This window comes from Aquarana catesbeiana, linkage group LG09 (assembly GCF_042186555.1).
Source record: "Aquarana catesbeiana isolate 2022-GZ linkage group LG09, ASM4218655v1, whole genome shotgun sequence".
NCBI classification, from domain to species: Eukaryota; Metazoa; Chordata; class Amphibia; order Anura; family Ranidae; genus Aquarana; species Aquarana catesbeiana.
Genome location: NC_133332.1, coordinates 258,808,939 through 258,835,687, shown reverse-complemented (window position 1 = coordinate 258,835,687; position 26,749 = coordinate 258,808,939). Strand labels below are relative to the sequence as shown.

General features: G+C 42.0%; 1 protein-coding gene across 2 annotated transcripts in view; it reads left to right on the top strand.

Moving 5' to 3' along the window:
* Positions 1-26,749, top strand: part of STXBP1 (syntaxin binding protein 1) — a 69,070-nt gene that overhangs the window by 9,695 nt on the left and 32,626 nt on the right. For both annotated transcript variants that reach the window (XM_073600273.1, XM_073600272.1), the window contains exons 2-6: positions 12,162-12,211; positions 14,226-14,307; positions 17,393-17,469; positions 24,513-24,591; positions 24,719-24,822. In XM_073600273.1, the coding sequence (XP_073456374.1) occupies positions 12,162-12,211; positions 14,226-14,307; positions 17,393-17,469; positions 24,513-24,591; positions 24,719-24,822 (392 nt within the window). The remainder of the gene's footprint in view (positions 1-12,161; positions 12,212-14,225; positions 14,308-17,392; positions 17,470-24,512; positions 24,592-24,718; positions 24,823-26,749) is intronic.

Sequence of the window (26,749 nt, the reverse complement as noted above, 5' to 3'; positions counted from 1 at the left end):
GCTGCCAATTATTGCAAGGTTGGCATTAAGGCAACACTCCAACTTAAAAGTGATGCTTCCCCGCAAGAACACAATACCTTGTAAACCGTGGCACAAGTTTTTAACTCATTCATTAATATACTTCATAACTCATCTCTTTGTATTGTGCAACATTTCTGAGCTGGTACCGCTGAGCATATACCGGACTCCATCAGCACAGTTACCCATCACAGTTACCCAGTAACAATGATTCATATATTACACTTGAATAACTAGAGAGCTTAACTCTTGTACATATCCTGTGCTTACTCTTTTCCCAAGGCCTCACACCGTCTTCCGTGACTTCCAGACTGGGTGCCTAGGACACCCCATGCCTCGAGTCTGACTGAGAATTGGGGTTCTGGTCACTAGGGAAGGAGCCTAAGCACACAGGCTCCTTCACTAGCAGGGCCTTCCGTCACCTTTGCTGTTAGGTACCTGGTAGTTGAGCCCAACTGGTGGAAGGAGACCTCTCTTAAGCGCTGGTTCAGGAGCCACTGGAGTGGGAACAGTGGTCTCTTGAGCACAGTGGGTAGGAGTGCCTGATGCGGGTTCTTGCTGTGGTCAACACAGGAGCTGGAGAAGACGTCCCTCCGGGATGGCTGGGCTGCGGATGCTGACAGGCAGAAGTGGATCCGTAAGCAGACAGGTGGATGATATGGCAGCAGCAGAACCAGGAGCTGGAAGAGCAGGCTGGAAGAAGCGTCACAGGACACAGGCAAAGCAGAGTCAAACAGTCCGTATTGGCAGGAGATCAGGCAGGTATATGGCAGAAGGAATGATCACAGAATAGTCAGGCAGGCAGGTGTTCGGCAACAGGTCACAAGATATAAGCAAGGTCAGGCAGGCCTGGGTCGAGTTGGAGACAGAAGAATGGTCAGACGTAGCCGGGTCAATAGCAGATAATAACAACAGGCAGGATACAGGAACTCAGGTGCAGAGCTGCAGACGAACAGCACCTGATGGAAGGATCTGACAGCCTTTTAAAGGGTCTTTGGCGCCAAAGACAGGTGCACGCGGGTGCGCGCCGGCGCCCCCGAGTGGGGAATTCAGCTGAACTGCCCTGGAAAAGCCCCTCGTGCACCTGCGCACACGCATGTTAGCCCGACGGCCACCGACATGTCCCTGACATTTGCCAAGTCACACAGCTACCAGCTGGCTGCTTATGCACTCAACATTAGAACTGAAGTCACCTCCTCTAAACGCCCCATCCCTACCATCTCATGCACAGAAGTGAACGCATACGTCGCGCCCGCATATGTAAATGGTGTTCAAACCATACCTGTGAGGTATCGCCACAATCGTTAGAGCGAGAGCAATAATTCTAGCACTAGACTCCCTCTGTAACTGTGATCGGGTAACCTTTAAAAAATGTTAACTCTTCGACTTTGGAGATTTTCTAAGTACTGTAGTTTGTCACCATTCCACGAGCGTGCGCAATTTTAAAGCGTGACATGTTAGGTATATGTTTATACATCGTCTTTCACATTATACAAAACAATTGGGTTGACTTTTAATGTTTTTCTTTTTTTAATTCATTAAAGTGTATTTTTTTCCCAAAAAAGAAAGACCGCTGTGCAAAAACAGTGTGACATAAAATATTGCAATGACTGCCATTCTATTCTCTATGGTCTCTGCTAAAATAAAATATATAATGTTTTGGGGGTTCTAAGTGATTTTCTAGCAAAAAACACAGATTTTTACTTGTAAACAACAAATGTCACAAAAAGGCATGGTCTTTAAGTGGTTAATGATAAGTCCACTTTAAGATAATTGTATATAGGTAGGTTAAAGCGGGATTCCGGCCAGCTAAAAAAAAATTTTAAAGTCAGCAGCTACAAACACTGTAGCTGCTGACTTTAAATAAGTAGACTTACCTGTCCTGGGTGCGCGCGATGTCGGCTGCCCGAGGCCGAACCGTCCCTCGGCTCTCGGGTCCCGGCACCGCCATCCTATGTAAGGGAAACAGGCAGTGGAGCCTTGCGGCTTCACTGCCAGATTCCTACTGCGCACGCGCGAGCGGCGCAGCGATCTGTGAATGGCCCCGTGGTCTTCTGGGAACACACACAGTTCCCAGAAGACAACGGGGTCACTCACCGAGGAGAAGAACACGCCGCGGAATAGGAAGAGGCAGATTAGGAAGACTGCCTAGCAACAAGGGTTTAGGTAAGTATAAAGAATTTTTTTTTTCCCAAATGTTTTCTTTTTTTATTTTTTTTAGGAATTTTGGTGGCATTTTTTTTTTTTTACGGGTGCTTCCGCTTTAAGATAATTCTATATTAGGTAGGCTGGAAAAGAACTAACTAGCTATAAAAACAAAGCAGATCAATTGCAGGTAAGAACTCATTTTGCGGTCTCTCTTTGCAGCGTGTCATCCTCTTCATCATCACCATGCCTGCTTTTATTTGCTCAGCTGTACACAAAAGATAAGTTCTGAATGAGCTGGCCACATTATGTAAAGTTGGCCATTTCTGGATGGAAATCAAGTTGGTAGACCAATCATTTGAATTCCGTATGGCTAGTGTGTTTACTGTGACAATCAATTTTCTGTTTCAAGATAGAAAATGAAGGAACAAACATAATGGAACGTTTTCACATTTTCAGGTCTTCGAAGAAAAAAAAAAAAAAAATAAGTGAGATGCGCATTGAGCTACAATGAGCTATAGGGGTAGTAGTAGAAATCAATCCAAAAAAATAATGTTTAATATTGAAAACGATCAGAAAAAAGTTTGCTGGAAAATTTTTGATGCAACGATTGGCCCATCGAATGCTATATCAAAAGAATGTTTCAATATTCGTTAGAATTTCCGTTTTTTTTCTACTCCTCTATGGCCAGCTTTAATTGTATGTAAACCAATAACAAAATCTAATTTTCAATATGTTTACATCTGCAGCTTTTAATAAAATAATTGGTGATCCCTCCTGTTATAGAGTGACAGGGCTCTGTCCTTGCACCCCCCCCCCCCCTTCCAGCTGTGCTCCTGTGTTGTCACCTTAAGCATATGTTGCCATCACACCAAGGACCAATATAACTATATACCATACCTGGCCGATGCCCCTGGAAGCTGGAAATCACTGAAGTAGACACCGCTATTCCAGTGATCTCCACTTGCTTCTGGGTCCCTTGCTGAGCTGGTGCCCTGATGCAATTTAAATACAGGAGTTTGGCTGCTCAGCATGGGCACAATTCAGAGAATGCTGTCAGGATCTGGATCTGAAACTGGAACCTCTGTGCTGTCTTTTAACTGTGCCACCTAAGATGCTGGGCAGCTCTCTGCATGATTTCTTGGACAACCCTGCTTTGTCTTGCTTCTAGTGAGCCTTGAACCCTTTGATTCTCCCATGAACTTCCTGATTTAAGCCATTTCTCTGCACTTCCTGTTTGTTAGATTTGTGTGCTCTCTCCAGCCAATATTGTGCACCTTGCTGCTGTCTATATTTCACTACCACTCGGTACCAAACTTTGGCTTGTTCCTCAACTACACTTCTGCTGGCTTCCAACCTGCAACCACTTGTTACTGACCTTTAGCTTGTTTAGTGACTAAGCTTCTGCTTGACCCCTACCTATTCCATCTGCCCGGGGACCCTGGCTTGCTCACCTCCTGGTGGGGAGATCCTGAGGACTGTGACCTGCTGCTAGCATGCAGCAAATCATCTCACCATTATGAGCGCTAGGGAACACCGGTTATTGCTTAGACCCCTTCCCTCAGGTGAGCCCGTGTCATCTGCCACCAGGGTGACTTGCTTGTGTACTTATCTTGCTGGTCGGTGGGAGCATCTCTACTGCTATAGCTATAGGTCATCGAACCTGATCCCTGACTGGGACAAATGGCTTGCTTTTTCTGAATTAATGCAAAGCATTCTCTGATTGGACGAAGTGGAGAGACAGCCTGAATTTTAAGGGCTTTTGATTAATTGATGGCTAGAAAGAATGTTCTGATGGAGGATTTTTCTATGAATGTTCGAAAGATAATCTCACTGTTTTATGGCCATCTTCAATCTTGGGGTTCCATGTGTAGGAGAAAGTGGGACATATTTTATTACCCATTATCCTAAAAAAGACATCTTTTGTAATCATCTTCTTTGCAATTTGAATTGACCATAGTATGTTTGAGTTACCATGGCAGAGAAAATATTAAATATAATATAAAGACCTGTAGAGTGCTATGGAATTTGTTGTCACTATATACAGTATCTCACAAAAGCAAGTACACCCCTCATATTTTTTAAAATATTTTATTATATATTTTCATGTGACAACACTGAAGAAATGACACTTTGCTACAATGTAAAGTAGTGAGTGTACAGCTTGTATAACAGTGTAAATTTGCTGTCCCCTCAAAATAACTCAACACACAGCCATCTAAACAGCTGGCACACCCCTAAGTGAAAATTTCCAAATTGGGCCCAAAGTGTCAATATTTTGTGTGGCCACCATTATTTCCCAGCACTTCCTTAACCCTATTGGGCATGGAGTTCACCAGAGCTTCACAGGTTGCCACTGGAGTCCTCTTCCACTACTCGATGATAACATCACGGAGCTGGTGGATATTAGAGACCTTGCGCTCCTTCACCTTCCATTTCAGGATGCCCCACATATGCTCAATAGGGTTTAGGTCTGGAGACATGCTTGGCCAGTCCATCACCTTTACCCTCAGCTTCTTTAGCAAGGCAGTGTGTGTGTTTAGGGTCATTATCATGTTGGAATACTGCCCTGCGGCCCAGTCTCTGAAGGGAGGGGATCATGCTCTGCTCCAGTATGTCACAGTACATGTTGGCATTCATGGTTCCCTCAATGAACTGTATCTTCCCAGTGCCGGCAGCACTCATGCAGACCCAGACCATGACACTCCCACCATCATGCTTGACTGTAGGCAAATCACACTTTTCTTTGTACTCCTTACCCAGTTGCTGCCACACACGCTTGACACCATCTGAGCCAAATAAGTTTATCTTGGTCTCATCAGACCACAGGACATAGTTTCAGTAATCCATGTCCTTAGCCTGCTTGTCTTCAGCAAACTGTTTGCGGACTTTCTTGTGCATCATCTTTAGAAGAGGCTTCCTTCTGGGACAACAGCCATGCAGACCAATTTGATGCCGTGTGCGGCGTACGGTCTGAGCACTGACAGGCTGACCCCCCCCACCCCTTCAACCTCTGCAGCAATGCTGGCAGCACTCATACGTCTATTTCCCAAAGACAACCTCTGGATATGACGCTGAGCACGTACACTCAACTTCTTTGGTCAACCATGGCGAGGCCTGTTCTGAGTGGAACCTGTCCTGTTATACCGCGGTATGGTCTTGGTCACCGTGCTGCAGCTCAGTTTCAGGTTTTTGGCAATCTTCTTAAAATCTAGGCCATCCTTATGTAGAACAACACTTCTTTTATTCAGATTCTCAGAGTTTTTTGCCATGAGATGCCATGTTGAACTTCCAGCGACCAGTATGAGAGAGTGAAAGCGATAACACCAATTTTAATACACCTGCTCCCCATTCACACCTGAGACCTTGTAACACTAACAAATAACATGACACAGAGGAGGGGAAAATAGCTAATTGGGACATTTTCACTTAGGGATGTACTTACTTTTATTGCCAACGGTTTAGACATTAATGGCTGTGTGTTGCGTTATTTTGAGGGGACAGCAAATTTACACTGTTATACAAGCTGTACACTCACTACTTTACATTGTAGCAAAGTGTAATTTCCTCAATGTTGTCACATGAAAAGGTATAATAAAATATTTACAAAAATATGAGGGGTGTACTCACTTTTGTGAGATACTGTAAATGAATAAATGTTGCTGAAAATCAGTGGCCTTTCCAGGGACAAACCTTCAAATAATGGGACAGCCAATAGAAATCAGGATGAGTTATCAATGATGGCAGAAAGCAAACAGCTGTTGTGGAGTCTGGTCTTTGGAACAAATTCTATTACCCTCCCACAACCTCAGCAGTGACAGATTGTAAGTAGGTAATCAGCTTGCATTCAAAAGATGCAGTAATTAATCACTTAAATAGGGCCCCTTCCTTTGTTTTGTGATTACTACACAATAAGATTCTCCAGTGCTGAATGAAAAAAATGTTTGGCATTGGATGTGGAGATCTGATATAAACCTGAATAGGATAGCACACCTTTTATCCTTTTCGCTCATTTATTGAAGGAAAACTCCAAAATAAAAATGTTCTGTTATGTTATATCTCTTACCTGGCTGATCCACTCCCAATGGCTCGCAGTATGAAAATAAACTGTTTTGTCATTCAGTTCTTACTTGGGTTTACACAGCTGTCCAGGGCTTTGGGGCAACACATGTCAAGGGTTAAATACTCATTAAGTCTAGGGGTGCTGAATAAGGATCAAATACTTACCTAATTCTGTGCTCTAGCAGGGTCTTTCCAGCACTGTGACCTGTAGGGTTGCCACCCATCAATAAATTAATGGACAGTTTGTAAAAATCTGTGATTTTTACATCTGTCCATGAATGTCCATTATGAAGTCTGTACATACATTCGCAGACAGATGTAAAAATCACGGATTTCACAAACTGTCCGTGAATTTACTAGCGGTTGGCAACCCTGGCGACCGGTCCCCTGCAGTCTCCCCTGTAAGCCATGACCATCCGTGGTCGCACTCCAGCCTGCTCAACATACCTTATATCTCAACATAAATCAAATATCCTAGTATTGTATGTATGTATCCCAAGATTCTGCCCACAGACTGGAGCTTCTGGGAGAGGAAGAGCCCACTGTAACTGGGTTTATACAGTAAGGTAACTAAGCCTGCCTGTACAGTACACCCTAACCGTAACGAGCAATTAAAACTTTAAGTGGCTTTGGCTTTAAGGTAGACTTTTTTTACTTTTTTACCTCAGAGGAACCCAGAAATTTTTTTTCAGGAATAGGATTCCTTACCAAAACAAATTCCTTGGGGATCAATAGGGAAATTGCCCCTTATACTGGATGCCAGGGTGCCACCTTTACAGACAGTTAAAAGGTAATTATGTCACATTGCTGGCTTTGCCAAGTATTGGCTCTGAAATTATGGAGGCCCCATAAGATGGGAAGTCAATCAGCCACAGCTTAAGGAACCCCTTGCAACCTTTGAAGGAACCCTGTTTGAGTATGGCTTCTTTACGGAAAGGGGGAGAGTACACAGTTGTAATTTGCAATAGTGTGATTTTTTTAAATGCAAGCACTTGTTATGTGGCTTATGTGGCTTTTATAACTACACATCTCTGACACATAATAACAATGTTTTTAGCAAGACCTAAGAAACATAGAAACATAGGGAGTGACGGTATAATCCTGTGGCTTCGCTAGTCAGTCCATTTTTGATGAGCTATATGGCATGGCCCAAATGGGTTTCACAATCATGGAGGATATTTGTAGATATGCACATATTAATTTGACATGATCATCTAGACCACTGGTTCTCAGCCACCAGGCCATAGATTTCCTCCTCCCAGTTCTCTTAACCTCCCACAGTGCCTCCCAGTTCCCATAGTGCCATGCAACCTCTAATAGTAGTCCACCATGCACCTTAACCTACCACAGTGTCCTGAGGCCCCCTGGGTGCCTTTGGCCTCCACAATGGCCCCCAATCTCCTACAGTGCCCCCTAGCTTACTGCAGAATCTCCAGCCCCCCATAGTGCCCCAGCTTCCAACAGTATCCCATAGTGCCCCCAGTCCCTGCAGCGCACTCCAGTTTGCCACACTGCCCCTGGAAGCCCTCCAGCTTCCTGAAGAAACCCACACTTCTCTCCAGAGACCCAATCACCCACATTTGCCGTAGATCTCACCAAAACCTTCTTTAGAACCCCTATCCCACAACAATCACAGCCAGCCTCATCCAGAGTCTCCCAGCATATCAATACATCATTTGTATTCCCATCATTTTATGGTGTTGTTATAACTTTTTATACTGTTAGGGCATGGAAAGTTTTGGAAAAATTTACCAGGTCCTGGTCTCAATAGGGTCGAGAACCACTGATCTGCACAGAAGTATATAGAGACTAGAAATATGATGGCGTTGGCACACAACTCATCAAAGACTGGGGTACATTGCCAATCTCCTAATGCTTTATGCTGTATTTGTATATGATATTAATTCATGTTCCTATAGACCTCTGCATTTTGTGAGTTAAATATCCACTATATTTTTCTGGTACAATGATTTTTATTAGCATACAAAGAAAGAACAGATATGCGATTCCCGCACAGGGTACATGAACATTAGACAAAATGCAGAATTTTCATGAAAACACAGAAAAAAGCCAAAAGATGGCAAAGAAGAACAGAGTGGTGGACAGGGAGTCCAGAGAGGAAAAGGGGGGTAATGAGAGACGGAAAAGCAGAGGAGTGGAGCAGAGGAAAGGGAGGGGAGAGGAGTTTCTCCAGGCTGGGGTTGAGGAGGATTTGTTTCGGAGGCCTAGGCTGGTTGGGCGCAGGGTTGGAAGAGTGTAAGACCACCATGGAGTCCAAACTTTAAGGAATTTAGCATGAGTATCATTGAGGATACTTTAAATTTTTTTCGTGGATCATGAGAGTCGTCAATGTGCTCTACACCTCTGCAAATGAAACAGCCATTTTCTTCCATGCCCTCTCTATTGTATGTTTAGCAGCTATGAATAGGTAGGTGGCAGTAGTGGCCCGTCCATAGAGGGCGTACGGGTGTTGCCTCCCCTCTCCATGCGTTCTGCCCCCTGATCTACATATCAGGGTGCCGTACTATGGATTTCAATTGGGGGGGGGGAGTGTTTCTTTGAAGCACGTGATTAGAGACAGAGGCTCTAATAGGGTGGGCTTGGGGCGCAGAGCCCACCCAGTTATGTGGCGATAGCGAAAGAGTTTTCACTATTTTCATACTAAAGTTCCTCCCCGCCAATCAGGAAGCAGGTCGTGAGACCTGTTTCCCGATTGGCTAAAGCGTCAGGCAATCCTATTGGATGCCTAGCGCTTAGGTGGAAGAGAAAGGAGACACACGGGGGAAGAAGCTGCTGGAGGAGTGGACACTGGAACCGCTGCCTGCACCCCGTGCTGGAGGACACCACAGCCCGCCACCTAGATCGATAAGTGCCAGACCGCCAGCCGCCTGGGGTGGGATGGGGGGTGGTAGTGCTGTGCTGGCGGCCGCCTGGGGGGGCGATTGTTTGCTGCCCCTCCCCACTGGTAGGTGGCAAATTTCTGCTGATAGGAAAAGAGGCCCAGGATCGGACATCCTTGCGGATGGGTACGTGAAAAAGGGTGAACAGCAGCCCCAAAACCCTTGACCAGAATCCAGTCCACTGTATTTTTGAGCAGCAAATTTTACCATGGCATATTCTTTAGTCTCTGTGCCGTGCACAAAATAGGACTTAGTGAAACATAATTATTGAAGAGAACTAAAATATGACAATTTTGTAAATACAGACATTTTTTTTACAGTTTACTGTTTGTGATATCATCAAACTTGGTTATTCATCCCCTTCCAGATTACCCAAAGCATACCAACATGTTCTGGCCCTGCCAAAATTTGGAGTCTTGACAGTATTCATTCTTGTACCTAAAATTAAGAGCACACAAGTACTGTATAATTAAGAAAATGTATAGAAAAAACAAGTATGGCTCTTTATTCCTTTATTTTAATGAATGAATGTAATGTAGCTTTTTGTAGGGTTGACCATGAAGAAAAAAGCATTTCTGGAATACTGTATGTTTCAACCCAATGATCTTGTATACAAGATAGTAATGTGCTGTGTGTGAATCTGTCACAGCTGTGTTTGAAATCCTCTTTCTTTCCCCCAGTAAGTAAACAGACATGCATGCTAATACTCTAAGAGCAGTGTGCATGTACGGCATATGCCCTCAGGTACCATTCTTATCTCCAGAGAACAATAGGCTCTGGATCACAAAGCCCCATATCAAACAATAATGTAGAAGTCCATGCAACTGCAGTTGGGAAAGTAGTATGGGGCTGAATTTTGCCTGTTGTATAGTTTATCCAGGTGTCAGTGTTCATGATACTTGGGCACTTCTACTAGGCATTTATTTTGCAAATTGTGTCGCGTATATATAATATATACAGTATATACTGTATGTACATCCCTTAAACACGGCAAACAGATCTTTGTGTTCTCAGTTGGTACATATGAAGTTAAATGTGTTCTGTTAATTATTAGATACCGCATTGCTACAGTAATCCCAGCTGTTTTTAAATTGTAGGGTAGAGCTTCTGATACATAGGGAGTCCAGAGTGAAGGAATGGGGGCATATATTAGCATATCTTCAATAAATCCGCAGTTTACCATGTTGTAGTGCAGTTCACAGCTTATTGTATTTCACTGTTTTTATTTAATGTTTTTCGTATCTGGTGATGTCCTGACACTAAATTAAGCAACTGATTGTAAAATTAAATTATGTTTAAATGAATTACATTTAGATTAAAATTATATTACGGAAATTAAGCAACTGATTGTGTAATTCGAGGAAGCTGCTGGGGGAGAAGGGCTGATGAGCAAAGTCAAAAGTCATTAAAGCGGAAGTAAACCCATCCATAAAACTGTTTCTTTTCCGACACGTGCCGGAATTGTAACACTCCCATTGGTTGTGCTCTAAACCAAACTGTCAAACCATCCAATGGCTGGTGTCATAACTGATCACATGTGCAGCATGGTAGCTGTAAATTAAACAGATGCAAAGATGGCAGCTTCCTTGGCTGAAAACGATAGGGGGGTTTACTTACACTTTAAGTAGCAAGCAGCAGTCTTTTCATTCATTGCAGGGTTTAGATAGGTGGAATATGCAATCCAACAGAAGTTCCGAATATTGAGTGGACAAAATTAGATTTTCCTCTAAAAAATATCATTGTTCTTTTGTGGTTAGAAAAGTGCCCAATCGTGTTGGAAATGGGTGCAAACGAGAGTTAGAAAGGATGACCTGTCACAATAACTATTGCTGACCACCTTCTAAAAGTGCTAGGTTTCCTTGTAAGGCCATCATTTCTAAACTCCTGTTTTCACACCTTTGCAACACAGTTGGCTGAACCAAGGGTTGGTGCTGTCTTGACCACAAATGAACAATGATGATCTTCAGGCTAGACTCTACCCATCTTGTCTACTTACTATTGAGTGCTACTAATTTCAGCCTAAAGCAACCCTGTACTTTGCCCATTCAGCCCAGTCCACTTTAGAGAAGAGGAGTTAGCATCACATACAGTATTTCTCTTCCACTTGTGTCCCCACTGCTTTTTTCATACACTGGTGGTCATGGCCAACATGACCCTGTTCCCTGCCCTCCCACAGTGCAGTGCTGGTGCCTGAGTACAGTTCCAGGGGGAGATTCCTCAGATCTGTGTAAGCAGTGTTGATTTGCCACAGAGTGACAGATTTTCTAGGGGGCTCCAGACAGTAAATGATCCTGAGGGGGAAACCAGATGGAAGGTAGTTTTTGCCTTCCTGCTGACTTTGATTGCAAGCCATTGACCCTCTGACATCTCTTCTATACTAATGGCAACAATTTTGGCCAGTGTGGCCAGGATCCGCCTCCTGTTTTTCGTATCTTTCTGACCCGCCACACCTCCTTTACCCCCCCCATTTCTACTTTTACACACACCGTGTTGGCCCTTAGACACTCCACCTCACCTCAGAATTCAAATAGCAATGTAGCAGATGTCAACTTTATACTCCTTTTGAATTAGTTGGCTCCTAAAAACCTACATTTACACATTGCCTCCACAGTCCCAACCATGTATCTTCTTCATGAATCCCATGCTGCTTTGGGAATAGTCAACAAAAGTCTTTAGCGTACAGGGTAGCCATGGACTCACAGAGGACCTTTTAGCTTATTTATGTGTATTATTGTCTACATCCTGTACATTTTTATTGTTAATTTGGACAACTTTTGATAGAAACTTATTTAAACAGAAGTTAGCAAAATCACTGAAATGTGTACATGGGTGACAGCATTAATTAAAAGCTATATAGGTTGTTCAGGGTGCCATCATCACTTGCTTTGTCCCCTTTTTAGATTTTGTACCACAACTGTATAGCTTTTATTTCTGGTTTCTTTTTATTTTGTTTCCTATAAGCATATTATGTAAAATAAACTGATTTTTGAGATGCATATTTATTATGATAATTTAAAATGCAACTTTCTGTTACAGAAATCATGCATGATGTGATCAGAAAGGTTAAGAAGAAAGGAGAGTGGAAGGTACTGTGTATTATGTTATTATTACTAATTTTACAGATGAGACGGTCACAGTTGCTTAGCTTTGGGCCTTCTTGTTTTGTTCTGAGGCATTGTCCTTAGAAGCTGTGAAGGATTAAAAATATCATTGGTGAGATGGCACCTTTTGGAAGAGGGCGTGGGATCGTGAGAAGCACTCTGTCTATCTTGACCTCCCACAAAAAAAGCATTCATGGTGCTAGAAAAAAAAATGGTTGATGTATCCTGAACAAGCTCGCTGGATCTGGAGGCTTGTAAACTGCAGTATTCCAGTCACGTAGGAAGATGCACTCCTTGTGTGTCAATCTAGAACAGTCTTTCTCAACCTTTATGCCCCAGAGAAACTTTTAATCATCAGGTTCTGGGGAACCCCTGCTAAAATAAATTCAGTTGGAAGAATGCCCTTTATGTTGGTTGCAAATGGTTAGAATGCCTTCTATACAGTGGAGTGGTGGTCAGACTGCCACCCTAACAGACAGCTAAGACAATTAGTGTAATGCTGCTGGCTCTGCCAAGTGGTGTTGGCTCCACAATTACGTAGGAAAGATCAAGTGGGGGGTCAATCAGCCACAGCCCAAGTAACTCCTTAGCAACTGGAGGTACCCTAAGGTTCCATGGAAACCTAGTTCAGAATGGCTGCTCTAAAAAGTGAGAATGGGGAAGGAGTATTGCCTGATGGCATTTGGCAGGTTGTCTAGCAATTTTCTAGGAAAAAAATTAAAGATCAGCTCCAATCCTATACACAAAGTATGACCCTCTAAAATACATTTGGAAACCACAATACTGTAGTAGATTAACCAATACATTTTCAATAAACAGGATTTTAAGGCTATATTATTTTATAAAGAGAGTATGACCTATCCTGTTCACATTATACGTAGGTATATCTCAAGGCGAACATGGTAAACGTGAACATTTGTTCCATACTCATACAGTATGTATGAATGGGCTGTAATGAGAGACTGTATTGTGGAGATTCTGTGTTAAAATGATATATTGAATACACCTACATATAATGTGAACAGAAAATATTTCTTTGGGAATATTATAAATATTTTAAATATTGATTTTAGTGGTGTAAATCAATAAAAAATATATTTTTTTAAAAACATGTTGCTGGCATCAATTTCAAAATGACCTTCTTTTTTTCTTAAAATTGTACATTTTCTAAGCTTAAACATTTGATATGTTTTCTATTTTCTATTGTGAATAAAATTTGGGTTTATGAGATTTGCAAATCATTGCAGTCTAAATTTTTTTGTACATTTTACACAGTGTCCCAACTTTTTGGAATTGGGGTTGTATACCAAAATGACCCCAACTTCACACTGCTTCAAACCAATCACATCCACCAACATTATTGTACATAGTTACTTTGACATATCGGTGTGAGTTGATCTACATCGTTATGTTAATTATTCTCAGACATTCCTAATCCTCAATATTCTAAGTCTGTATACCATTACTTGAGACCATGTGATCCTGATGACCATATGTATTATTTTATATTATTGCTTATTTTTATTCTATTAAATATTTTCAATGAAAATCAAATAACTAGGCCATAGGGAAGGAAGTATGATATCATCATACTTTGTGTTGATGGCACTTCTGACGGTGTCAACATTCCAACAACAATACAACATTTTAATTGTAAATTTGGGTGGAATTGCACTTTAAGCAGCCATTCAGGACACCATGGAAACCTGTTCTGAGGGAAATGATGGACCTACCATTGCTGACCTCTTCTAAGAATACTAGTTATATGGCTGCCTCTGGTTTTAATATCTTCTGAGTCAGTGACCCAGAACAAACATGAAGATTAAAAGTCAGGATGAAGTCAGAACTCCATGTTTGTTCCAGGTCAATGGCTTAGTAAATTAGCTGGATTAGCTACTATAAATATTGTTTATGGTTTAAATTATTATATTGAGCCCTTTCTATTTTTCTATTGCTTTCTATACCACCTCATACCTTTTTTCTGTGTTTTTTTTTGCAGGTTCTGGTAGTGGACCAGCTGAGCACACGCATGTTATCATCATGTTGCAAGATGACAGATATAATGACTGAAGGAATAACAAGTAAGGAATAGGAAAGGAAATATTTTAGATACAAATAGATTGGGTTAAGAGGTCCAATAAACCAGCAAAAATCAGTATTTACCTGTAATTCAGGTTAAAGGTGGAGCCTGTTGTCACTTCTTACTTACTGACCTATTATTATTTGCCTTTCCAGTGATAAGTTCTTGATGACTGGAGCAGGTTCAATTTGGTTCTCAAGATCATTGCCATTAGGCCATCCTTACAGGAATAGTCCACCTTTCTGACCATGTTTCGTGTTACACTCATATTTGGGGCATAACATTAAACATGGTCACATTTTCCAGTCCCCCACCCTAAAACCGCCTTTGCCCCACACCTACCTGAATTGTGGGTTTCTTCTCCCTTTAGAACCCTACATTTATTTGTATTTAGCGTGACTGTGTATGGCTGCACTCATACAGCTGTGCCTTTTTTTTCACAGATCAATTCACAGATCCGTGAATGGAAAGGCTACCTGTCCCATTCACCCCTGCAACAGAGGAATTTGTAGAAATCAGTGGAGCACAATTGCGGTAATATCACTGCACTTGTAGTCCATTGTTTACTTCCTCCAGCTCCATAAAAGATGGTCTATAGCGCTGTACACACCTGGGGCTGAAGGAAGCCTGTGGCCTGCACCTGTGAATCTGATCGCAGCTGCAATGCTTTGCAGGCTCCAATGCAAGCACTGACCACGTGTATTAGCACGTCTGCTATTTCATCATGGACAGCAAGTTAGAACAAAGTGCAAACGTGAAATTCTGTATGAAACTGGCCAAATCTGCCACAGAGATGTTTGACATTATTCGGCAAGTTTATGGCAATGCTGCAATGAGTCGTTCAAGGTGTTTTGAGCGGCATGCACAATTGTTCTCCAATGATCCCGATGCACAAGTTGCCGAATGGTTTTGACATTTTCCTGGGTTGACCTCGTTGAAGGTCTTCCTAATCTCTCGTCTTACAGTGATGTTCTTCCGCTTTTGAAGAGCACGTGCTACTCAAAACACCTCAAACGACTTTTTGCAGCATCGCCGTTGTTGTCATCGTTGACATAATTGCGGTCCATGATGAAATCGCAGATGTGGTAATACACGTGGTCAAATTAGCACCAGTTGCACAGCTCCCAATGTACACAGGACAATGTCTCTTGGCGCACTGACTCATGAAGGTCGGTGCTCCCTGTGACTGTGTGTGCAGCCTTGTGCTGCCATCTGTTGGTGTGTTACAAACTTTTTGATACCACCTTGTGTGTGTGTGTATGTGTGTGTATATATATATATATATATATATATATATATATATATATATATATATATATACAGTATCTCACAAAAGTGAGTACACCCCTCACATTTTTGTAAATATTTTATTATACCTTTTTTATGTGACAACACTGAAGAACTGACACTTTGCTACAATGTAAAGTAGTGAGTGTTCAGCTTGTATAATAGTGTAAATTTGCTGTCCCCTCAATATAACTCAACAGACAGCCATTAATGTCTAAACCGCAGGCAACAAAAGTGAGTATACCCCTAGGTGAAAATGTCCATATTGGGCCAAATTAGCCATTTTCCCTCCCCGTTGTCACGTGACTCATTAGTGTTACAAGGCCTCAGATGTGAATGGGGAGCAGGTATGTTAAATTTGGTGTTATCGCTCTCACTCTCTCATACCGGTCACTGGACATTCAACATGGCACCTCATGGCAAAGAACTCTCTGAAGATCTAAAAAAAAAAAAATAGTTGCTCTACATAAAGATGGCCTAGGCTATAAGAAGATTGCCAAGACCCTGAAACTGAGCTGCAGCACTGTGACCAAGACCATGCAGTGGTTTAACAGGACAGGTTCCACTCAGAACAGGCCTTGCCATGGTCCACCAAAGAAGTTGAGGTCACGTGCTCAGCGTCAAATCCAGAGGTTGTCTTTGGGAAATAGACTTATGAGTGCTGCCAGCATTGCTGCAGAGGTTGAAGGGGTGGGCGGTCAGCCTGTCAGTGCTCAGACCATACGCCGCACACTGCATCAAATTGGTCTGCATGGCTGTTGTCTCAGAAAGAAGCCTCTTCTAAAGATGATGCACAAGAAAGCCCACAAACCCTTTGCTGAAGACAAGCAGACTAAGGACACGGATTACTGGAACCATGTCCTGTGGTCTGATGAGACCAAGATAAACTTATTTGGTTCATATGATGTCAAGCGTGTGTGGCGGCAATCAGATGAGGAGTACAAAGACAAGTGTGTCTTCCCTACAATCAAGCATGGTGGTGGGAGTGTCATAGTCTGGGACTGCATGGGTGCTGCCGGCACTGGGGAGCTACAGTTCATTGCCAACATGTACCGTGACATACTGAAGCAGAGCATGATCCCCTCCCTTCGGAGACTGGGCTGCAGGGCAGTATTCCAGCATGATAAGGACACCAAACACACCTCCTAGACGACCACTGCCATGCTAAAGAAGCTGAGGGTAAAGGTGATGGACTGGCCAAGCATGTCTCCAGACCTAAACCCTATTGAGCATCTGTGGGGCATCCTCAAACGGAGGGGGGAAGGAGCGCAAGGTCTCTAACATCCACCAGCTCTGTGATGTCGTCATGGAGGAGTAGAAGAGGAATCCAGTGGCAACCCATGAAGCTCTGGTGAACTCCATGCCCAAGAGGGTTAGGCAGTGCTGGAAAATAATGGTGGCCACACAAAATATTGACACTTTGGGCCCAATTTGGACATTTTCACGTAGGGGTTTACTCACTTTTGTTGCCAGTGGTTTAGACATTAATGGCTGTGTGTTGGGTTATTTTGAGGGGACAGCAAATTTACACTGCTGTACACTTACTGCTTTACATAGAGATATAATAAAATATTTACAAAAATGTGAGGGGTGTACTCACTTTTGTGAGATACTGTGTATGTGTGTGTGTATATATGTATATGTGTGTATATATATATACTGTATATAAACTTTTCTTTTTTTTACATGTAATATCTATGAAAAAAAAATTAAAAGACTTTAGACATTGTCATTGTAAAGTGCTAATACAACAGGTATGTGTCCAGCGGCTTGTTGTGAATAATCATTTTTCCTTGCAGTTGTTGAGGACATTAACAAGCGCAGGGAACCACTCCCCAGCCTGGAAGCAGTATACCTGATCACACCTTCTGAAAAGGTACCAGTTCAACCAAACTCCATATTTTTCTTTTATATGTAGGTATTGGTTCTAAAGCAGGTCAGAACAGCAGGTCCAACGGAACTGCCCTCATGTAAAGCTCAGTTCATAGCATGTCGTTTCAGTTTGGCCAGCTCAGCCAAGCTTATGTTAATGGTAGGGTAAAGGAGGAGGGAGGGCTGATAGCTTGCTTATCTATGCAAGAAAAATAGAAAGTGGACAAGATTTTAAATCCTGATTGTATCACCTTCAGAATGGTTCTCTGGAATTATCTGAAGGAATGAAATGCTAAATCTATCTAGCCTCAGTTTCCGATAATTTTATTTGTCTTTTGCTCTGGGCCCATGGGGGGGCATTAATTATTTTCTATTTTTACCCCTTTTACCACTATTTATTTCTATATTAACCCTTTTCCTGCCTCTTCTGTCCCCTTCACTTCCCCTTTCCCCATTGCTACCATGGGCCTTTACTATCTACATTTAAAGCTGGCCATACATAGATCAAAATTTGGGCAGTTCATGTGGGACATGCCACATTTTTGATCCATGTATGGGCAGAGAGGTTGTACAGAACTTTATCTATTGATCAGCTTCTGTACAACCGCCCTGTCAGGTTTTCCCCACTCGATCATTGCTGCAGTCTAAAACCAGCAGCCCTGATCAGTGTATTCTGATGGTGGGGAAGTCTCCTCATTGTCAGAATACAATAACTGTGGATGGAGGAATCAAGTCATTTTTTTTTCATTTAACCAGCTGGTTGAATAAAGAAAACAGTGTCATCTATGAGCTGCCCAAGTGTACATGCAGGTCATGGAATGTGGATCACCTTTGCTGGTATCCTGATGATTTTGCATTATTTTCTAACTACCTACGCTAGTTTCTCATAGCTGTGAATACTGTATTTTTCCTTTTTAATGCTCAGTAGTCCCAACATTTTAGCACAGCCCTTACGTTGGCAAAACTGTTGATATTTATTTCCTTGAAAATGCAACATAAACTATTGAAACAGAATTTAGATGCCCACCTGATCTGACCAAAAACTGGTGGATTGCCAAAATGCAATAAAGTCAAGTCCTGCTTAATAAAAAATAGTTCCAAGAGCAACAAAACACCCTAAATTTTAACAATTTGTACCACCTGATCAGATTTCAGCTAACAGCAGTCAGATCAGTCATGTATGAAATCTGTTTGCTTTAATTGGACTATGATGGATTAGGTCAGGGGTCTCCAAAAGGCTGCCCGAAGGCCAGATGTGGCCCTTTGCTAGCCTCTATCTGGCCCACAGGGCACTATTCCTTCCACTGATGTGAGGCACTATTCCTCCCACTGACACCAAAAATGGGGCACTCTTTCTTCCACTGATACCAATGATGGGATACTATTACCCCTTCTAATAGGGGCACTACTCCTCCTATTGACCACCAATCCTGAAGCCACATTTATTCTCACTGATGCTGACATTTTCTGCCCCTGCTGGTCCTCCTAATGTCTGAAGGACAATAAACTGGCCCTTTTTTTGAAAAGACCCCTGGGTTAGGTGGATGATGTCATCTGCTTAAAGGTAATATGTTCTCCAAGGCTACGTGTTCGGAAGGGTGCACTAGGGAAGGAGAGGGAATGTCCAATGTCACATGCTAATGTCGGACAGGATGGGTTTCTCAGAACACTGTTATTAGCAGCAAACTGGGTGGCCGGGTGTGTGTATGTTAGCAAAACCTTTATGAAAGGCAAAAACCATGGACTAGTAGAATGTGTGACCTGTGGGTAGTGCAGGGCTTTACTTTTATTTGTGAACAGAGTATTCCTTAAAAAGTACATGTTATAATGTACATAGTAAGCCACCATGTAGATTGCCCCACAGGCACCTCCATGTGCCTGATCTTTGGCTCCACTTTCTTCTAGAAGGCCCTGCACAATCTATATTGTATCACTATAATATAATATAAATAGTGATCAGCTGCTGCATTTGTGGGCCCCGGCCTGGCCTGTTCCACCCCCCCCTTCTTTCTATTGACCTATTACTGTGATAGGAGTGATTTAGGACTCACAGGAAGCTTTAGAACAGGGGTAGGCAAACCTCTACCCTCCAGCCGTCCCATCATGCCCATGCCTATGGGAATCATGCTTGTGGATGTCACAGTCTTGCAATGCCTCATGGGATTTGTAGGTCCGCAACAGCTGGAGGGCTGAAGTTTTCCTACCCTTCTCTAGTGTAAGCCAATGGACTTTTCCAAACAAAAACCACATACAATGTTAGAGATTCATTTGTAAGTCGAAACATTGATGTGGCCTCACTAATGATTAGAAAACCGAACAAATGCTATTAAAATTAAACATTTCTAATGAAATTCTACTAGTGTATGGTCTGCTTTAGACCATGGACAACTGATATAACAAGAAGATGGAGGTAAGATTGTGAAAGTGGAGGATGTCAGTACAATGTGTGTGTTTGGCCGAATATCCATTTCTGTGAGTTCAGTTGGGCTTTGAGTGGCAATTTACTAAGTATTTTTATGATTACCTGTTTGCTAAAAATTGGGACTCCAGAATATTTTTTTTATGGGAGGAGAGGTGCTGTATAGAGCATCTTTTGGCTTTTAATTACGACTGTCTGGGAAAAGAAGAGAGAAGTCGTTTCTCTGAATGGGCCTGCACCGATACCAATACCAGTAGCGGTGATGATGCTAAGAATTTGCACGAGCATTCCTACTCGTGCAAATGCTCAGATATCTGAAACCAATACCTTTGCAGTGCGATTTGAGCCCATACAAAATGAATGGGCTCAAATTGCACTGCAAAGAATTACATGTGATTTGAACAAGAATGCGGTGCGATTCCTGACTGAATCACTTGCGGTTTCCCCCACCCCTCTTGTGTGAACCCAGATTTATCATAGTGACTTCAGCCTGGGTTCACACAGGAGCAGTGCAGGAAACAGCATGTGATTTGGACAGGAATAGCACTGCATTCCTGTTCAAATTGCATGCTATTCTTTGCAGTTCAATTTGAGCTCATTCATTTTGTATGGGCTCAAATCGTACTGCAAAGGTATCGGTATTGGCGAATAATTGACCGAAAGTATCGGTACTTGTACTCGCCATAAAAAAACAGTATCAGTGCAACTCTAATAAAAAAACGAACAGAAGTTCCAACCCTTACCTGCTCTATCCAAAGATGAAACATATTTTTTCTGGAGTTTGTCTTTGCAAACTTTATACTTTATACTTTCTGAGTTGTGCTTCAATACAGCCACTGGCCACAAGTGCTAGGCTCAGTGTGGGACCCAATGGGGGATGCATTTCACCATTAATTAAGGCTTAATCATAGGGATGATATGATCCCTATGATTAAACCCTGATTGAGGGCAAAATGCATCAGTGGAGGATTAATGCCTAGTGGAAGTAACAATGTAAACGTATCCATGCATTGGCTTCGATAAATTGAAGAGAAAATACAGCAATGCAGTGTCTGGGCATTTGTTTGTTCTTGAGTATCGTGGTATTGAATGGCTAGGCTGTACTGAAGTAACTGCAACAGTATGAATGTAAAATCAATATGTGTTTATCCAATGTTTCCCTTCTCTGCTGGCTCTTGCTTTTCCTTACATTAACTCTGTTATTAATCAGCTTGCTAAAATGTTACCTAATGTCTATCAATCCTCTGAAGAATATATGTAGAAGAGCAAGAAGGGTTCCCCTACTGACAATAAAACTTCCTGATGGAAAACAAGACTCCGTCCCTCACAGGACATTTTGTATTGCCAACAAACACCAGTCAGATTCCTGTCCGCCTAGAAGATGCAATCTAGTTCAGTCTAATTGGTGGCTGTGGAGCCGTACACACAAGGCTATTCTCATAACTCATGCTGTAATGTGTCTTGTTTGTATAATACAAAATACAGACATCAGTTATAGTTCCTTGGTGACTTCTATTATCCTACCTTTTTTATTTTGTTTTAACGATAGGATGTCTGTCAGCACAGAAATTTGAGAGCTCCCACTGCTTACTTGGTGCACGCTCCACCATTTTCATGGGGGAGCGTGCCTTGATCCTTGTTTTACTACCCTGGAGAGTCACTAACCTGGAACCAAGTATGGACAGGTAATAAGGCACTTCAGTCTTCACTGGTTCCAGACTAATGACTCACTAGGATGTGAAGCTAGGATATAGAGGACTACTACTCTCAAGGTAGGGCACCCTTAGGGACTATTTCTGGTCAGCTCAGTAGATTGTTTTAAAAAAAGAGCTGGAAGCATTCCTAAATGCACAAAATTTAATTGAATATTAACATTTATAGTTAATAACACCAGTGATAGTTGATCCAGGGAATATCTGATTGCCTTCTGGGGGACCAGTAAAGGAGTTTTTCCCTCGCTGGAGCAAATCGGATCATGATTATTGGGGTTTTTTGCCTTCCTCTGCATCAACTGTGGGTATAGGATCCTGCATATGGAAGTTTTCTATTTACAGTGGAACCTTGGATTACGAGCATAATCCGTTCCAGGAGAATGCTTGTAATCCAAAGCACTCGCACATCGAATCGAGTTTCCCCATAAAAGTCAATGGAAACAAAGATAATTTGTTCTGCATTGACTTCTATTGCATGCAATACCGCATGTGGCCAGAGGTGGGGGGGGGGGTCGGAGAGCCTCGGAAATACTCGGGGACAGCTCAGCTGAATTCGTAAAGCCTCGGAAACACTAAGGAAAAAAGTATTTCCGAGTGATTCTGAGTATTTCCGAACAGCTCCGAACCGTTCCGAGTGTCACTGGCGCCCCCGCACCTCTGGCCAAATGCGGTACTGCACACCCCGATAGCTTGAATTCTGCTCGTTTTGCGAGACAACACTCGCAAACTGAGTCAGAATTTAAAAAAAGTTGCTCGTCTTTCAAAACGCTCGTTAACCGCATTACTCGTAAACCAAGGTTCCACTGTATTTCTTTTTTATATTGGTTGAACGAGTTGGACTTTTTTACTTTTTTAACTATGTAACTTTGGAGCCTGTACACTTAAAAACAAGTCAACAATAGCGGCTACCATATTTCTATCTTCCTTTAAGAGGAGTATTCTAAATATAGAGATTTTTCCTAAAGCTTTTAAAGAGACTTTGCCACTGTGCTAATTCTGGTTAAAATGACAGGTCCTCTTGAAATGACAATCCCCTGTGCTCAGATCCTCACCTTCCCACCCTTCTTTATGTATGTTAATATAGATTATTGAGGACATCCATCAGGTGATGGGCCAGTAGTATTGCACATTAGGTAGAAGGCAATAGGACCAGATCAGCAACCATGGAGGTATTATAGAGCAGCCTGCATTTTGGGGTTACTGTGCTTATATCGCTAGAGGAGTCTATTGTTGCTGGCTGCAGGAAATCTATTTTATGGCTTTTATTGTTATCATTAACATATTCTATACAGAATACTTAGTACCACAAGTTATACTTGGTTCTTTTTTCTCTAAAAGAGGAACCAAAAGGGTGGAGCCACGGGACAGTGTTCGGAGGTGGGTAGGGAACAGAGGCAAGCGGTGACGCGGAAGTAGGGAGTACCTGCGCCTATTCTCTCTGAAAAAAACAACCATATGTCTTTGGGACATGTTCACAACCTCTAGTCAACTAATTTTTGGAGGAACAATCAATTGGACAATTTAGAGAACATGTTGCAATCACTTTTGTAATAAATGGTATCAGCAGCATCTTCCATTCACTGTTCTTCTCCTCTCTATTTCAATAATGAATGTTCTCTCTATGACTCGAATGCCTTAGCATGGTCATGCATACTGTCTTCTTGACTGTCATATTGTCATCTTTATGAAATCTACTGGCAGCCTAATGGACAATCAGGAGGGTGAGTCTGGGAACTTTGGAAATATCAAGCTGCCAGAGTCTCAAAAAAAAAATTAAGAAGCCAGTGAGGTTATTGACCGTTCGCATCTAACAAAAGCTGATTTATTACATTTGGGTCTACAGACACTTTTAAGTGTATCTCTAGGCAAAACCTTGTTTGTAATTTGTATAGTTTAGGGAAGGGTTAGACCCTCTGTCAAATTTTTATTGCTGTCTGTGTGTCCAGGAGATTTTTCCCTCTATTTGCACTGGTGAGGGTTGTCACCAAGAAAGAAATATGAAATCCAATATTTGAAGTTCTTCCTTGAACAAGGGTCAGGGTGGGAAGACCTGTTATGGCGACCACTGTCCAAAGGGACATTTCCTTAATTTGGGGGGATTTCCTATAACTTTCTGTTGCGTCTTGGCCAGGAAGTAAATGGAATTTTCCTTAATGATACACAGACCTAAAAATCTGTCAGGGGTTTTAATTTTTTCCAAACTCTATCCAAAACTTTAGAAGAATTTCGACCAAACAGGAACTTTATCAAAACCAGTAAAAATGAAATATATATACCAAAGTCTATATATAGCAAAATTCACAGCAGCGCAACAATAACACCCAATTAATTCAGTGTTCAATAAAAAAATGTAATGATCAAATATATATAATATTCCATGTGCAAAGAAAATATAAAAAATATAAAATATAATACAATTTAAAATGTCATAAAAAGAAAAACAAAACAAGAGTCCAATAGCAGTCCTCTTTAAACAACGTTGTTTAAGGAGGACTGCTATTGGCCTCTTGCTTTGTTTTTCTTTTTATGACATTTCATAAATTTTATTATCTGTTATTTTTTTTTTTTTCTTTGCACATGGAATATTATATATATTTGATCATTACATTTTTGTATTGAACAAATTTTGAAATTAATTGAATAAATTAGATGTTATTGTTGCGCTACTGTGAATTTTACTATCTATGACCTTTGGTATATATATTTCATTTTCACTGGTTTTAATATTTATGGTTGTAAGTAGCAGCATTGGTTGTAATATTTCTTTGTAGTTTGCAGCGCGGGGGACCATTGTTTTACAAACAGGAACTTTAATTTCAGATCCATAGCTTGTGCACATTGCTGTTGCAATCTCTTATTCCATCTTTGTCACCTTGTACCTTTGGCTTCCTCTCACGCTCCTTCCTTCTCTTGCAGTCTGTTCATTGCCTCATCAATGACTTCAAAGATCCTTCTTCCTCTAAGTACAAAGCAGCACACGTCTTCTTTACAGACTGTAAGTGTGTCACTAACACTGAGATGATCACCCTCCTATCTCCTCCCCGGTCTGGTGTCCCCTGCATCTTTCCCTTGGTTTCTTCCATCAGCCATTGTGCTTATTGTTTCCCAACCTGTTTCCACAGCCTGTCCAGACACCCTGTTTAATGAGCTGGTCAAATCACGAGCATCCAAAGTTATCAAGACGTTGACCGAAATCAACATCGCATTCCTTCCCTATGAGTCACAGGTAAGTGTCACATGGGCAAAATTAGGGCAGTGAAGGCTTTATGTATTTTAAAGTTAACCTCCAGGCAGATATAAAATATTTACATTGATTTAGCCAAGTTTTCATTAACATATCATGAAATTTATTTTTAAATGCAACATGTGTAAGTACGTGAGTTTGATTTGGTATCAGTTTCTTGCAGTCCCCTATACCAGTGGTGGTCAACTTTCCTGATATACTGTAGGTGGCCTCAAGTGTGGCCCCTGACATCACCAAAGGGCTGACTGTAATGTTCAGTGAATGCTACAGGAAGCTGTTACAGACTGCAAGCATTCAACAGGAGATGGTCAAAGACTATAGAAGAGCTATAGAAGATGGTCAGGGACTGCAGACACATTAAAGTGATATTAAAGGTTTAATTATTATTTTTTTACATAACAAACATATCATACTTACCTGCTCTGTGCAGTAGTTTTGCACAGAGCAGCCCCGATCCTCCTCTTCTCCGGTCCCCCACCGGCGCTCCTAGCCCCTCCCCCTTGCAGAGTGCCCCCATTGCAAGCCACTGGCTATTGGGGCACTTGTGACTGCTCGTGAGCAAGCTGCCCCTGTGTGTCAATAAGACACACAGAGTGTGGCCTGCCTTGCCCCTGGCTCCCTCCTCTCTGGCTGTGATTGACAGCAGCGGGAGCCAATGGCTCCCACTGCTGTGTCTCAGCCAATGAGGAGGGAGAGACCCAGGAGAGCCGCTGCTCTTGTGCACATCGCTGGATCAATATGGGACTCAGGTGACTATTAGGGGGGCTGGGGCATGCTGCAAACAGAAGGTTTTTTTACCTTCATGCATTCTAAAAACCTTCAGCCTTTACAACCACTTCAAAGGCCTGGTTTGAGACTGAGGACATACTTCAGGCGACAGTCATTGACCAATGGCACACTGTATGAGACTGCTAGACATCAATGCTATTACAGCCCCTTTACAAATCAATACTTCCACAATTGTGCTCCCTGACTTGTGCCACCTTTGATATTCAGTTCTGCAAGATCTATTATAATCGATCAGAGACAAAAAATAGAAAAGGGATGTATAGCACAAGAAAAAAATTAAGACAGTGTGAATGAAATAAACCCAACCACTTATCTATTAGAATCCAGTCTAAAGAGTATTCTCCTTTATTGGCCTGTGTAAGCACCTAGGTAAGGGAAACACAGACAGCTGTCTGTAGGGACTTCCAAAGGAGCAATAAGTGGCAAAGGGCTGCAGTCTGAGGACCAAAGCCCTATACAGTAACACACAGACTTGGAAGGGTGGGACTGGGAGCCAATCAGGTGTTCTGCATGAAAATGTGCTGCCAAGGACATACTGGTAAGAAGAGAAACTAGAGTGAGTAAAGGGATAACCCCATCAGTCTGCTACTGTTCTTTCACTGTCCAGTTAGCAGGCTCAGGCTGGATGGAGGACACCACAGTATTCCTTAACAGTAAGTGGGATCATCTCCCTACTTGAGCGGTGGCTGTATAGGTGAAATCACTTCCTTGTATGTTTTTAATCTATGTATGTAGCTGTTTGCCCAAAGTACAGCTTTAAAAATAATAAGCCTCTGTATAAATAAGTTACAAAATCAGGCACCTACAAAATGTCTTACTTTCTGCTGGACTCCTAGAGCTGTTCCCCTGGTATTTATAATGTTGTTTAAAATACATTGTAAAAAAGAGAAAGGATTGGTAGAATTTGTGATCAGGCAAAAGTAAAAAAAATTTCCAAAAATAACAAGGTAGAACTAAATGAAATCACTAGCATCTCACAGAGGAACGTAAATCATGTCAATTGGAATCACCAGACCTACAGTATATGAGCTTGTTGGATATCCCTTTCCAAAACCATGGTCTAATGGCCATGTATATAGTTGCCCCCAACCCCCATCCCCCTTTGAAACGCTAACAGCCT